Source organism: Passer domesticus, chromosome 16, assembly GCF_036417665.1.
Source record: "Passer domesticus isolate bPasDom1 chromosome 16, bPasDom1.hap1, whole genome shotgun sequence".
Classification (NCBI taxonomy): domain Eukaryota; kingdom Metazoa; phylum Chordata; class Aves; order Passeriformes; family Passeridae; genus Passer; species Passer domesticus.
The window spans coordinates 6,393,655-6,409,421 of record NC_087489.1 but is presented as its reverse complement, the minus strand read 5'-3'; the positions used below and the strand labels follow the sequence as shown (position 1 = coordinate 6,409,421).

General features: G+C 41.9%; 1 protein-coding gene across 2 annotated transcripts in view; it reads left to right on the top strand.

Annotated features, from left to right (window-relative positions):
- The window catches only part of STK4 (serine/threonine kinase 4), a 46,900-nt gene that overhangs the window by 17,027 nt on the left and 14,106 nt on the right, over nucleotides 1-15,767 (top strand). For both annotated transcript variants that reach the window (XM_064391164.1, XM_064391162.1), the window contains one exon: nucleotides 6,489-6,646. In XM_064391164.1, the coding sequence (XP_064247234.1) occupies nucleotides 6,489-6,646 (158 nt within the window). The remainder of the gene's footprint in view (nucleotides 1-6,488; nucleotides 6,647-15,767) is intronic.

Sequence of the window (15,767 nt, the reverse complement as noted above, 5' to 3'; positions counted from 1 at the left end):
GCTGAGCCAGAGGATGCAAAGTAGGAAATGTTCACTTCTTTCTGGATGCGCCTTCACATCTTGCTGCCTGTCACATGCAGTGGCTGCTGGACTAAATTAGCAATTCAGGCTAATGAGGGGAAAGACGTGAGGTGGCCACTGAAAATCTGTGATGGAGGAAGAAAGCTGCTCTGTATTTATAATCATGTCTGAGATTTAAAGCAGAGGAGATATAAAAGGAGGTAACCTGACCTTAAGCACCTCCAATTACTGTGAGGATTTCCTCCCCTATTTTTGGAAGGGTTCTCACTGTAGATGTTACAGCTTTGGGTAAGTGTTGGTGCTTTTCTCCTTAGATGTCTTTCACACCTTTTTCATTCATAGGTTGATTTTTATGTTCATTTAGGAGTTTCTTATTAATAGCAGAACCTGTTGGGAGTGTTTTGGTTTGATTTAATTTGAGATAGGCCATAATTATGGGGAGACTTGTCCTCATAAAGAGATAAAAAGTGTTACGTGTTCTGCTTTTAATGCAAGGAAATTTCAGCTCCTCTTGCCATGGGATGAACTTATTAACGATGGAGCAATTTTTGCTCTGGTTGAATAATTTGACATCTCTCTGCCCTGCTGCTTAAAATGACTCAGTCCTCTTCAGACTGTACAGATTATGCTGTCCAGCTGCTAAAGTTCATCTGTGATCTCTAAAAAATAGCCTAAAGCAAAGAAAACTGCAGTTCCATTTGAAATTTAATGTTAATGAAGTGTTGCTTACACATGACCATCAGGCACTTTTTTGTGCATCCTAAGTATGTATTTTCAGTCTTAAAGTTACATAATTGTATATAAAGCAGCAGCTTGCTGAGACTAGTCAGGACTAAGGCTTAGTAGAGGTTGCAGCCTCTGAATTTTTGACAAATGCACATATATATACCAAGGATCATGGTTTAGTTCAAAATCACTAATGTAGTAATTGATCACTTCATTGTTGCTGATTTATGTCAGCTTCATTGTAAATTAATTTGTAGCATTATCTCCTGACTGCGCCCGGCCATAACTCCAGCTCCAATTTTTGTGGTATAGGGAGGAAATCTAATCATTGTGACTTCAAGAACAGGTGTTTGAGTATTAATTGTATAAACTGCCTTGAGTAAAGTGCACACAAAATGTGTTCCTGAGGTTGTCTTACTCTCCCTCTCATGACAAGCTTTGTAACTCCAGAATATTCACCCCAGGTAGACCTTAGCAGTCCCTTTCAAGAGGAAAGAATAATAAAACAAGGATTCTTCTGATGTCAAGTTTGAGTAGAGAAGAACAATTTTAGAGAAAAGCAGAAATTTTAGTTTCATTGCTCAGCAAGCTTGTTCAGCTAGAGAGAAGGTCTTTGTAAATCTCTCTTTTTGAAAGCATCCTTTGAAGCTCGTAAGCTTCCGAAAATTTTCAATTGTGAGAGCTAATTTGGCAAAATCAACAAAATGAGTCTTTTGATTTCTGGGGCTAGATGATAGCAAGTGATCTGGTTTCATGGATATTCTTTACTGCTGGGTATGAAAAGTAAATCTCTTGCTGGTTTGATTGACTGGGCTGTTTCTTCTTTATCATTCTGCTTTCTCTGCAGCATCATATGGAAATGCAAATGACTTGGAGGCTCTCCACACTTCCTTTGTCATCTTTTGCTTCATGTGAGGTGGTTTGTGTGCTGCAGTCAGCCCCTAAGACTGACCTATTCCATTCCCTCAACTATTCAGACAGGTGACATTTCTGGAAAGGCGTGGGCTGTTGTTCAGATTTTTCCTTACAAGTTGCCCTTGCTGTTGCCTGGCAGAAGAGAGGAGCCAAGTGCTGGCTTCTTGCAGAGCCCTGCCTGTACCTGTCAGTTGTCTTTGGGCTGTTTGTGCTTGGAGAGGGATTGTTCCAGCCTGCACACTGCCATGTGCAGTTGGACATTGCTTTCCAGTGCTGAAGGGTAACACAGAAATTCAAGTTTACAGGGATATTTGTTCTGCACAACTTAGAGCATTCTCTACCTTTGGACCCACTAGTTTCACTCCTTTTTCTGTTCTCAGACACAATAGTACTGATGTTTCTATACTTTTTAAGCATGATTTTAAAACCAGCCAACATCTGTGAGTTTTCCATGGAGGGCTTCTGCTCTTCTCAGAATGCAGGCTGAGCTCTGAGCAGCCCTCCCTGCTCTGCACAGCCACTCTGAACCTGCAATTCTGCAGTCAGTTGGACCAGCCCCAGCAGAGCTGTGGTGTTCCATTTGTGTAATTAATATAGCTCCTAAAAGATGACTGCATATCTAAATGATAGACCTTTAATGGCTCCAGGGAGCTCTCATGGCTCATCCTTATAAGCAACTCTTTAGATTCCAAAATAGATGCAACAGTGAAGCCTTTCTTCTCACCACGGGGTGACCTTCTCATAAAAGGCTCTTCTCCACCACAGTTGTGATCTCACTTTCTGTCAAATGTTCATATTTTAGCCTAACCCTATAAAACTAGGAAGTTAAATGCTTTTTGGCACGGAGGCATTTGGTGCGGTGTCATCTTTCAGCAGCATCTGCTGCCGCAAATAGCAGGGATCGATTTTTGTCTTTGGCTGCCTGTTATCAAAATTTTAAACATATAGTGGTGTGACTCTTGGGTTGAATTAATAGGAGGTCATCTTTGGAAAGATGACACTGCTGTTAAGTGCTAAGATTGACGAAAAGAAGTTTGGTTGTGCTGGGATGATAATTGATTTGGTGTAATGTCTTTCTGTCTCCAGGAGCGTTTCTGTCCATCTTGCTGCATCCACACCCCTACAGAGATCATAGCAGCAACTAAAATTTCAGATATCTTAGATCTGCATCACAGCTTTCTCCTTTTGTATTGCCATCTCTTTTTTTCCCTGTTTTTTTTGGTCAGTTAGCTTTGCTTTATATCAGTTAAAAAGCAAAGCAGTGCTAAGATGCAGTGTTATATGTTGATGTGTGGAAATGTACTAAAATTGATGACTAAATGTACTTAAATTGGTGACTAAATGTATTTAAATTGGTGACTAAATGTTGTTTGTGTTTGCAAGGCCTGAGGTGGCTGCAGGGTGAGAGGTGTCTGATGGTGCCACAGAAGCACTTGGGTGGGCAGGGAGCTCTGGTGCTCATCAGGCTGATTCCCTGTGTGCAGTTGTCCCTGGAATGGGACAAGTGCAAAGTCAGATCTGGTTGCTCCAGGCCTTGCAAAATCACTCCAGCCCTCTTCTGTTTCACAACCATCCTTGCTGTGAAACTTCCTTCCTTTTGTTCAGCCTCTGCTGCAGTTCATTTCCCCCGTCCTCTCACTGGGAGAGTGAGGAGATCACACAGAAAGTTCATTGCCCTGCACTTCAGGAGAGCAGATTTTGGCCTCTTCAGGAATAAGCTTGGTAGAGTATCATGGGATAAAGTCGTGGAGGGAAAAGGGGCCCAAAAAACTGGTTCATATCCAAGGCTAACTTCCTCCAAGCTCAGGAGCAATGCATCCTGACCATGGGGAAGTCAGGCAAAAATGCCATGAGGGCTGCATGGATGAACAAGGATCTCCTGGACAAGCTCAGCTACAAAAAGGAAGCCTACGGAGGGTAAAAGGAAGGACGGGTAGCCTGGGAGAAATTCACAGAGATTGTCCTAGAAGCCAGGGATCAGGTTAGGAAAGCTGAAACCCTGTTAGAATTAAATATGGCCAGGGGCATCAAGGGCAGCAAGAAAATCCTCTATAGGTACATAATTTTCCCTGTTCTTCCTTTTGTCACCAACAGCCCTGAGCTGTGTGGTGCAGGTGGAATGCAGGAGGGAAGGGATGCCCTCCAGTGGGACCTGGGCACACTGGAGAGGTGGGACTCTGCAAATCTCTTCTGCCAAGTGCAAGTGCTGCAGTTCTTGCTAAACACAAGATGTGAGGAAATGAGCATGGCTCTTTTAACTGACACTCCGAATTAAGCTCTGTTTTGAGTGAACAGTTTTTTAGAAAGTAAATAGACAAGGACTGAATAAGCCAATGTCACTGGAGTGAAACATTTGCTTTCACAGTCTCTTCTGCTGCAAACAGTAATCTTCAAACCAAAATACAAACATGATTTAGATTTTCTCTTTTTCTCCCTCTAGGAAGTCTGAATTATTGAGACCCAGGCTGGCTGTCAGTGAGCTGTGTATAGATTAGCCTGGCTAGTTATGAATTCCTCTCTTTCTGCAAAATTAGTTGGTGTTAAACATTGCCATGATTGTCCATAATAACTTACCTCCTGCTTCAAGCAGGCTGAGCTGCAGCAGAGTACAAGGGGTGTGTTTACTTCATTCTAAATAAATGTTTTATCACTCAGCAGTAATTGGATTGTGATTGTATTTCAGTAATTATTCCCAACGGCAAAGCTGTTCTCCACTTCGCAGACGTGTTCTCTGCCTGACCTTCACGCTGCTGGTCTGAAGGTGTCTTTCTTGATCTAATTATGTATGATGAGTTTTTTAGTTTTGTTTTTTAAAGAAGGGGAACTACTGCCAGGGGTATAATAATTTGTCTTTGCTCCAGTTGTCATGGTGCAAAAGTATCAGCACTTCAGTTCATGCTTGAGCTTTTAGCTGGCCCTGGAGAGGCAGAAGGATGCAGGGCTTTTTCAAAATGCATCATGACATTTAGGGCTGTGCAGAACCACACTTCCCTCAGTATCACAACCCAAATATCCTGCCAAGATTTCTCATACTTTGTAGAAATTTGTTCCGTATTTAACGTGTCTGTAGACAAATAATTTCCTAGAGTATCTTGTAGCTGACCAAGGACTTCATCCACTTCTCTGAGGTTCAGACAGAGTCTGCCAGGGAAGTTCTGGATCACTGGGTGGCAATTTCATATGCAAGAATAATATTCTGTGATTAAATCTTAATGAGTTTCCAGAGCAGCTAATATTTTTCCAAGAAGAAAGTGCTGCTGAATGTCCTTAGAGAGGACTGTTTTGTGACAGCCTGCCTTCTGTACAGGCTCTTGTGGGAGAGTCTCTGCATTACACAGACCTTGCCAACCCATCACAGGACATCCCCTGTGTGCCTGTTTGAAGCTCTAAACTCTTGGTTGGTTGCCTGCCTGACAGATTATATTTATTTCAAACTTATGGCATTCAGCACTGAACTTATTTCCGCAGTCCAGACTTAGGCTGTTCTGATGCCATTTTCTGCTAACTCCAGTCCTGATCCTGCTTTCTGAAAATTATGGCTTCTGCACCACCTAAAACATATGTTTCAAGGATGAGTAACTTATTTTAGAGAACCTTGTGTTACAGAGCAGAACCATTTAGTGGTTACAGTGCTTGCCTCCATGCTGCTCACAGGTTTTGGTGATTTCATCACCAGGAGCAGGGCAGTGGCACTGAGCTGGGAGCAGCCTTCAGCTGTGCCTGCAGCTCTCATGCTCCTGTGCTGCAGCCCTGTTAAAGCACATTTGCTGTGCAAGCCTGCCTCTTAGTTTGGGCTGGGACTCCTAAGGAATTAGCTGTGCTGAAACTCAGGACAGCCCAGTTTAAGTGTGCACAGCCTGGGCAGCATCTGGTGCTGGACTGGTTGCACTACTGAAGAAATCTTCCCTTGGAGAAGCCTTGTAACCTTGACTTGCTGTGAAGTTTAATTTCATGTTTTCTTCATGTTTGGGCTTTTTTTGTTGCTGTGTTGGGAATTAGCATTTCCATCCTCTCACGTTTCATCACTTCCTTCCTTATTGTGCTGTCATCACCCTACAAATGAAGCCACCCTCCCACTTCTTATTACCCCAAGTTTCTTAATTACAGCCTAAAATTGAATGGTTAATCTGTATATCTGGCTTGTTTGAGTCTAAGTCTAAGCCTTTCTTCTACTAAGAAAGTTGGTTCAGAAGAGCTAATTTACAAAAGGAAAACCAGGGCAGTAAACTTGAACACCTACTGACTATTTATTAAAAGAATATTTTCCAAGCTAAATAAGCCTTTCTACCCAAACAATATAGAAAAGTTGACTGCTTCTACCCAAGGCAAATTCTGTGGTATTTATACGGTGTTTGTGGTCTTTGAAAGCCTCATTTTTGTCCTGTTCTGTTCACACACATAAAGGTGAGTTTCTTGTAGAGCAGCACTGTTTATTTTTGGAGCTTGCTTCTTTTGCAGTGCAGGGAGCCTGGCTGGGTGCAGAGCCCAGCCTGTCCCTCCAGCTGCTGCTCATTCAGTGCATGGGGTGGGTTACCTGGAGTGTGCTGGCAGGGATGGATTGCAGGTCTAGAGGCCAAGGCCTCCAGCACTGTAATCACCTCTGTGCTGGGCTTCCAGCTTTCCTTCTCCACTTTTCTCTCCCTGCCGTCAGTTTTATGATGGAAAAGCTGCTGAAAAAAATTGTATTTTAGGGAGTACTTTAGCAGTGCTGTGTGATTTAGTGTGTGCTAAAAAAATAAAATCACTTCTGGGTATGATGTAGGGCTGTAGAACCAAAATTGTATTTTTCAAAACAACTATTTTTTTCTTATTTTTAATATTTCCAGGGAGGGATGAAACAATGCAGCCAGCCAGACCATCATTCCTTGAATATTTTGAACAGAAGGAGAAGGAGAATCAAATCAATAGCTTTGGGAAGAATGTTTCTGGCCAGACAAAAAATTCATCTGATTGGAAAGTACCACAGGATGGAGACTACGAATTTGTAAGTCTATACTTTGAAATTCAATCAATGTGACAATCTTTAAGAATTTTAGTCAGCTGCCATGAAATTATTTCTTGTTTTGACAGACTAATGGAAACTTGAGGAGGTTCTAATTGCTAATGCATTTGGATGGGGCGTTTTGAGAAACTCGTTTTCTTTATGTATTTTTCAGTAATCATAGCCAGTCATTATCTGTAAACGTTCCTTGTTTAAAAGAAAACAAAGGAACAAAAAAACCTGAGGACATGAAGGTATAAGCTGTCTTGTTTTAGTTCTCCATTATGCATTTAAAATTTAAAAAAAAATAATTCCAGATGGCAGTTGGAAAATGCAAATCCTCAGTGTTTAGTGTTTGACAAAGAACAGTGTTAGAACTATTAAATTTCCTTGTTTTTCTCAAGCTTTGGCACTGGATTTTGTTTTATTATTCAAACATCAAGCTTGTCTTCATTTCTCATTTCAAATCCTTATTTTCATTCTTCCTTCTAAGGCTGATATGCTCAGAAGTTTCAAGAACTTTTCAGAAGTTCAAAGAAAGACCTATTATTCATAAATTTGATTTAAATTTTTTGTGTGTCTGTGAGGATGTAAAATTTCTTGTTTGATTTCAAAAAGTCAGAAGATGCTGAGCATTGTTCCCTCCTCATTTTTGTGCAGTGATCTTTCACTGTGAGCACTTTGTGCCCTTTCAGTGCCTGCCCGTGGCTCAGGCTGTCACTCTGGCAGTAGCTGGTGATATTCTCTCCCCAAACTGTGCAAAGCAAATTCCCTCTGCTCTTCACACCTCCAGGAGATGCCTCCCTCCAAGGCTGGAATAGCAGCTGGAGCTTTTCATTCTCTTTCTATAGATTGTATAGATTTACTGCTGTTATTTTGTTTTCTTTGCTCCTGCTTTTCTTATTTTCTTGCTCAGTCTGCAAAGAATGGCTGAGGGGACCTCCTGCACTCCCTCCCTCCTAGCCCTTTACACTGTTATCTTTGTTATCTTTGTTATCTTTGGTCTCAAGGCATAAAACCACTGCATAAATGTGTTTTGTGCAAAAATAACCCTCCAGCTGCCTGAGTCTCACAGGGCCTGGGCCCAGCACACGATTCCAGTCAAGTCAGATACTTCATTTATCTCATTCACCTCCTGCTGTACCTTAATTGAATGATAAACAATTGTTTTTTAATGAGTGGCATTTCCCAGGAGACACGGGCTGCTTCCGAGGATCTTCAGAGTCTTTTGTAGTCTGCAGAGGATGGCCCAGGGGGAAGCTTGCTGCAATTATTGCACTTTCTAATTTGGTTGATAACAAGTTTAGCAGTGTGCTTCCTCTGAGTGGGATGCACTCCCCTGGGCACCCTGGGAGCTGTAGGTGCAGGCACACCCAGCCAGCACAGGCAGCACCAGCAAAGCAGGACCCACAAATCTTTTTAGAGCATGAAAAGCAACTCCTGTGACACGTGTGACCCTGTTTACTGATTTCCATTAGCACTGCAGTATTGCCATGTGCACAGATTCCCACTGTGCTGGAAGCAATAAAAGTGAGCAATAAAGTGGCCTTTGGGTCACCTTTGTGAAGGAATTTGTAGAAATTTCACTTCCCAGCTCTGTGTGTTTCTCTAGTGCAGTTGTGTATGAATGTACCAGCCTGCCTTGCATATAAATTTTGGAATTTATATGCTTTTTTTTTCCCCTGTAGGATGAGAAAATGGCTTGAAAGCAGCCTTAATAAACAACGTGGGTGTTTTTATTGCCCTTATCTGAGGGTTAGTACAAGCTCACGTTGTATAATGTAGTCAAAGACTTAAAATCATGTATTTTTCCCATTTGGCTAAACGTTGATTGATTTGATGAATATCTATGGGTAAAAGTCATGCTTATTAATGATTTATTAATTGAAAGCATCAATGTAATAAGCACTGTGGAATAAGAAAAAAAAAAAGGCATTCATCAGTTGTATCCAGTACATCTGTCCTAGACCTTCCTGCAGCTATAATTTCTGCATTGCCAAAGTAGGCAGGTTTGAGCAGCCTTTTTCTACAGTTTGCAGCATTACTAGTAGAGATGAGATCAGTGAGATGCCAGGTAAATCTTTGTTCCTCTGGGCCTTAAGAAATGATTGAAATATTATTGCTTTCTGCTACTGCAGACTAGATAAATTTGCCTTCTCTTCTCTTCTGTATTCCTCTGCCTCCTGTGTGACTAGCACCTGGAGTCTCCTGTCTTCCAAAACAACAAAAAAAAGCAATATTAAATTACAAAATATTTTTGCTCTTTTTTTTGCCTGTGGCAAAACTATTTGACCTTTTCTTGACTAACACTGTTGTTCTGAAGCAGGCAAATAAGACACTATTTATATCACAATGGCAATGTCACATTAGATGAGGGTTGGATTGAGTCAACCCCATCCACTGCAGAGCTGAAAACCCAGAGATCCTCTTCTGAAAGGTGATGAACTCCATTCCTGCTAACTGGGATGCTCTGGTTGTGGTCAGAGATGGCATAAATCCAGAGTATTTCCAGAAAAGTATTTCCAGCCTTGGATTTCTGAGGTGGAAGTTGTCATTAAATGGTTAGTCAGTGCCTGATGCTGTTAATGTTTATCCCCTCTCATGTTTGAGCAAGGATCTTTTAAGCCCTGTTTGACTGTGCACAATATTTTCAACAACATTATGATTTATTTAACATGGGGAGAAAAATACTAATTATGGGCAAAAATTCTTGCTTTTAGGAAGAACACAATAAACTCTAGCAGAGATTGCTGCAGGGGTAGGCTGATAATAGGCAGGCTGCATTGTATGGATAATTCCTAATTGCCATAATCAGATCTCAGAATTTTTGTAGTTGCATTTCATTTTGCCAGTGAACATTAGTCACATGCTGTTGCACAGACTTAATAATGCTACAAGATTTGTTTAGACAATGTCCTACATTTTTTCACTTTAATCTTTCAGTAGTACTGTAACATATAGGAAAATTAGTTGTGTGGTGTTTCCTGCCCTTAGACACAACAAATCCTTTACTTATTCCTATTTTAAAAGCCTTTTAACTGCTCTGAGCACATCAGTATTCTAATATCACTTGTGGTTAAAGCAGAATCATTTGTTTTTATTCTGGCCCTGCTTGAAAATCCCTCACTGTTGCCAAACCTATTGTAGCACATATTTGTGGATCAGCCAGTCATGAATGTTTGGTATTACATCAGTAATCCTTTTATTGAAAGCCTGTTTTGTTAGCAAATTAGCAGGTGCCAGCCACTCCTGGCTTATGGGAGCTTTGACAACACTGAAACCTTTTCAATTTTATTTCATGAATGTGGTTCCACAGGCAGAAATCAGTGGAAGTTGGGCCCCAGTCAGTCTCAAATTTTGCCATCATGATGTGGCTGTGGGTTTTTGTAATACCTGTAGTGTTGAGCTTAGGTTTTGCTGTAATTCTAAGTCATATTTTTTTCATTTATCAGTGAATTTTTTTGCTATCCTGGGGGCTTGTTTTGGATGTGAAATCAAGTAGGACATGAACTTCTAACAGAGATTAGGGCAAGAGTACTGCAGGACATTCCATCAAGTCTTGGTGGAATTGGGGCTGTTTGCTCCAAGGCTTTCCTTGATTCCAGCCCCTGTGGATCTGCCAACCATTCCTTGCCCGTGGAGAGCTGAATTGGTGCAGACACTGCTGGGTCTGTGGCTGCTCCCTGTGCTGCCCTGCAGAGCAGCAGAGGGAGCTGGGCTGTCGGAGGGAGGCAGTGCCATTCCCCTGCAGGAACTCCTGCCTTTCTGCCCTGGCAGTCTCCATCCTGCTGGGAAGGAAGGTAACAGCCAAGGTTTATGTCTCCTTCCTAAGGAGTGTGCTGCTTCTTTTGGGAAAACTCTGATTTGCTTGCATCTGCAGGGTCTTGGTGAGTCAGACCTGTTCCCATTCCTGCAACATTCAACAGCCCTGATGTGGGTCCATCCTTCTCTCTCCTTGGCTTAATGGAGAGGATCTGCATTCACAGCTTCTCTCATTGAGTCAGAAACACTTCGGAGCAGAGCCTCTGTCCTTGGGAAAATAAAACCAACATGTACCCTGGAGAATGTCAGGCTTTGCAGAAGTGGAAGCAGTAGAGGTGGCCAGTTTGTCAGATTCCTGTGGCAGGTGGCAGTTGCCTTTGGTGACAGTGCCACCACCCTGCAGCCTGTGTTTCAGCCCTGTGCCCATGCTGTGAGTGCCATTCTCTGGGCTGCCTCATCCCTTTAGCTCCCTCTGAGCAGTGTCTGGCTGGCTGCTGATGGGAATTTCTTTGGACAGGAAAGATTGCTGTGATTTCCCTGCACTCCAAAGCAGCCTGCATCACCTCTCAGTGCAGTGTCATCTGTTTCTCTGCTGCTGGGGAGGGCTGTCCTGCAGGCAACAGAGCTGTGGCTTTGGGAGTTTTTCCGGGCTGAAATAAAGAAGGACGAGCAGGAGGTGTTAATTGCCTCTAATTGGGAGATAAAATGCCAGAGCTCATCAGCTGCCACTTCTTCCAGGGCTGCAGAGGCAGAGCCCCAGGTACAGGCAGCAGTTCTGGGCTCCACAACCTGCCTGCCAGAGAGCTGCAGGAGTTGTGGGATCACACCCAGCTCTTCCCCACCTATTGATCTCTTCCCAGTTGTTTCACCTGCTGCTTCCAAAGTCTCAGGCCACAATTTGCTGTCCATGTGTGGCTTCTCTGTGGAATTTGCTTCTTAAGATAGTCCAGTGTTGAAATGAGACATCTTCATTTCAGAAGTGTCTGTGCACCACTTACACCTCTGGTTCTGTTTGCTTGCCCTGAGTCCTGCCCAGGGCTCCTTGGAGCTGGCAGCTGTAGGAGTTGGATGATGGCTCACCAAGCCACTGGTCTGACAAGTGGTTGAAGCAAAGCATCAAGGAAACTCTTAAAATTTAATTAAGCCCAGTTTCTAAAAGTATATTTGCATCTTTTGGAGATCTTAAATTGCAGGAGTTGGTATCATAACTGCAGTCTCCTTCAAATAGCTGAATAATTGTATGCCCATTTATAATTATTTGATAGGAAACTGATATTTTCTCTTTCTGTAAGCAGCTTCTGGCCAGGGCTTTTAACAGCTACTGCTTAGGTTTGTTTTTTTTTTTTGCAAGTATAATGTAGATAAAAGCAACCTTCCTCTTCCCTGAGTGAAGATATAATTATTTTTCATGAAACAGTAAAGAAAAATAAAATTTCTGTTTACTGAAGACAGTGATTGATTAAGGTGATCTCACCTGGGATATTCTGTTATTATTCACATCCTCATGTCTGTGCTTTTACTTAGTAGTTCAAAATGTTACATTGGAAACATATTTTTAAAATAAATAAATAAGTAAACCCACTTCTTGTATGTTTACCAGCAAAAAAGGGAAGTGCATTGGTAATGGTGTCTTCAGCTTGTTTAGCCTGAGCAAGAGGCTGTTTGTTTGCAGTGAAAATGGAAATCTGTTTCCTTCTGGTTAGACAAGTTAGGTATTGGTGTGATAGCAAGAAACTGGAGTTGCTGAGAAGTGTATGGAAAGCTGAATTCTTTCAGAGCAAGGCTGCCAGAGCACTATATTGTCACTATAAGACAGGAAAAAACACAGCGTGAACACGCTGCTGTTCTCGAGGTAAAGAGGGAGGTTTATTTTCTGACTCCAACGTTTATAGATTTCCAAAGGTGACAGTGGATGGGAGGGTGACAGTGCCACCTCTCCAATGGACAAACCAACAGTCCATCGAATTTCTCCTCCTCCATAAAAGAATGCAAAACAATAAGTTATTTACAGAAGGTGTGCGAGAAAGTTTGCTACAAGAATGTGAACATCAGAAGGCTTAGAAAATCTTAAAAAATCAGGGCGACATACCACGGTATATTTTCAATATGTATTTTATTCTATATTTTATGGGTGGACAGCAGCCTGCAGATCAGCCTGCTTGTGTCAGGCGTGGTCCAGGCAGGCAGGACGCAGGGATGGCAGTGGGCTGGAGCCCAGGGAGGGGCACTGAGGATGCCCTGGAGCTGCTCAGGCTGGCAGCACCCGGGCACAGAGCCAGCTGGGAGCTCGGGGGCTGCAGCCCCTGGTGCCCTGTGGAGCTGCTGCAGTTCTCCTGGCCATGGCTCAGCACAGCTCAGCCTCTCCCAGCCCTGCTGAGCCATGGCTGCACGCTGGAACCATCTGCTTCTTTCACTGCAAGTGATTTATAGGGAGGAACTGTTGGAGGGCAGGTGATTTATTGCTTATCAATAACAGTAAACACACGCTGCTTTACAATGACCAGAGTCTCTAATTTATTGCATTCTGTCTGTGGAGGTGTCATTTGTCTTGTGAACAGCTCGTTGTCTGCCAGTACCTGGAACATTCAACGGCTTTGGTTTCTCTGAACATCCATTTGGATAGCATTTGTTAGCAATCTAATATTGATGCTTTATAGCTTTACTACCTTTTGTCCTTTTAAAAGTTCAATCGATTAAAAACTTGAGAGTATTTTCTGTGCAGTTGCCAGCTTTGAAAATGATGGCAGACTGAATAATTGGCTCTTATTTTGTTGGAATTGGTCTTTGGGTCTTTGCTAGCAGTAGGAAGGAGGCATGCTGAGGATGCAGAGTTAAGGCAGATGCTAGGAATATTGCATTGTATGGGAAAGCTGCTGGTGTGTGACTGTTTATAATTTATCACATTATAGTGTTTCCTGACTCTGCTGTGATCCTCTTAGGTTTATCTTCTTTTTACTTCTGTCTTTTAAGCAGCTTGGTAAAGGTGTCAGATGCAGGCCTCTGCACTAATCTTTCTGTTTCTCCTTTCTCCCAGGCAAATTACTCAAGAGAGTAATTTGAGTTGGTTACTGAGACACCAGAAAGTCTGTCTGCTTGGACAGCAGCAAAAAAAGCTGTGTTAGAGTGTGCATGTTTGTAGGTCATTTAAATGGCATCACTGAAAATCAAATAATCTTGGGACTTCTATTGAATTATTATGAAACTTAGATTATATTTTTTAGTTTCTAAGAGAGCAAGTTTCTCTGACCCTTGTGTGATGAATGAAGATTGATTGTTTAAAAAATTTGTCTGAATACGTATAGTTTTGTGTAGAAGAATAAAAAAGTTTGGTTAAAGTAGAGCATTTTTCAATAACATTTTTGGAGACTAAACCAAACACTTTGAGTGAATCTTCAGGGATTTCTCTGTCCAAGTGTTTCTTCCCTTCATCTATCATGAACTCTCCTTTTTCCCAGTGGTGACTGGAATAAAAATTACTTCTGAGGCACTGACTTCTTCCAATAGTCTTACTTTGAACATAAAGTGAACTTATTTGCTGGGGCATTCATCAGTTTGAGAGATAAAGCCAGATCTGGGATGGCTGATTGATATCTCTGTCCAGGCACTTGGAACTAGGGCAGGTTCCTGGTTGGGAAGCAAGAAAACTTGAGGTACTTGTTTCTGCTGTGCTGGATTTAAAATAAAGATTTCTTTCTGTGGGAGAGCATTAAGGCTACTCTTTTTTTCTTTTTTTTCTTTTTTTTGTGGAGGGAGGGAAACAAACTCAAATAAAAGGACTGTTTTGCTGACAACAGGAGGCAGTCCAGGATAAACAATTATTAACTTTCAAACCTGAATTGTACCCCCATGGTATCTCCTGCTTATTGAGGAGGATCTTGAAGTGCATTGCTTAGATGTAGCTCCACTGTGAAGTATGATTTATAAAAAGAGACAGGTTTTCCTGATGTTTTATTCATTGGTTTTAAATGTCACCTGTCTTGATTCATAACACTGACATTCCTTGAATGGATTTCCTTTTTTTTTTTTTCTTCAGCCATCTGCCAAGAATTTTTAAAGCTCTGTTAATTGTTTATTTCTCTTTTAAGCATTACCTTTCCAGTATATTTAGTATGTTCTTCCCAGCAAATACTTTTTAACTTGTGACATCTTTATTAAGGACAAATGGTTCATCCTGTCACCTTGTAGTCAAACAATCTTTTTAAAAATAAGCCCAGGAGCAGCTTGCTTCTCTCTTGTTTTGTTTAAGTAGTCTTGAATCTTCTGTAATATTTGCATGAGGAAGACACTCTGAACCTCACTGCAAACCTCATTGGGTTTGTGGCTGTGTCAAACCACCAGTGTGATTCACAGCGAGTTCTGTGCACGTGGGTTTGCTAAACCTTTCCAGATTCCCTTTGTAACAACAACAAAAGAATATACCACATTTGTTCTAAAAATTTGTTAGCAATATTTAAAATTGAAAAAGGTACTTCAGAGACATGACTCCTGTCTGTTCTGGGGGAGAGAATAGATTCCTGCTCTCTCCCATTTGGTAACAGGGTCATTGCTCACCACCTGCTTTCACTTTGGTGCAAACTGACATTGATTGCAAAGCACTTACTGCCACAACTTGCTGTCAGATTTTCATTTTTTGCTATATTTTTGTGTATGGCAGGCCTTCTGTGACATGAGGCTTTTAGATGAAACCTGCAGTGAGTGGGAAGTAAAATGAGTTGCTGTAGTTTGTTGCTTAGGTCATTGCCCTTAATGGAGACTGAAATAATGTAACCTGAAATCGACTTCATATCAGAGTGCTCAGACTTGTAAATTCAATGTCCTGGGCTATCTTGGAGGCCCTTTGCCTACTGTAGATTTAATCTGCTGAGACATTGACTGAAAGTTTTGCAGATGAGCTAAGTAACTAAAAGAATTTCATCCTGGGTCTGTGATTATTGGGTTTGTTCCACTGCTGCTGCATGGTTAAGGTCAGGCTGCAGCATGCATTTCTAGTTTTGGGAAAAGGAGAGAGGAATTGGTAGCTGAAGGTGTGATGCTGGAAAAATTCTCTCTGACCACTCTGAATTCTTTAGAAAACCTGTTTGAGCCTTGTTGTGCCTTGAGATCTGTTTTCAGGGCTGGATGTGTTCTTGGCACAGCATCTCTCTTAAAGAAAGAACACTGCTGCTGAAACAAGATCTGTGTGAAATGCTTCTGAAATCTCCTTCCAGCTCATCTGTCAGTGCAAATGTTTGCAAAGGGTAATGTAGCTTAAAAAGACAAGCTTGTCCAGGTTTTTCTCATCTGTACCAAAAAGGGCTCCTTTTGGAGACTCTTTGCATGGGGAGTCTGTTATAGCTGCTCTGGGTTGCCTTTGGGGGATGGA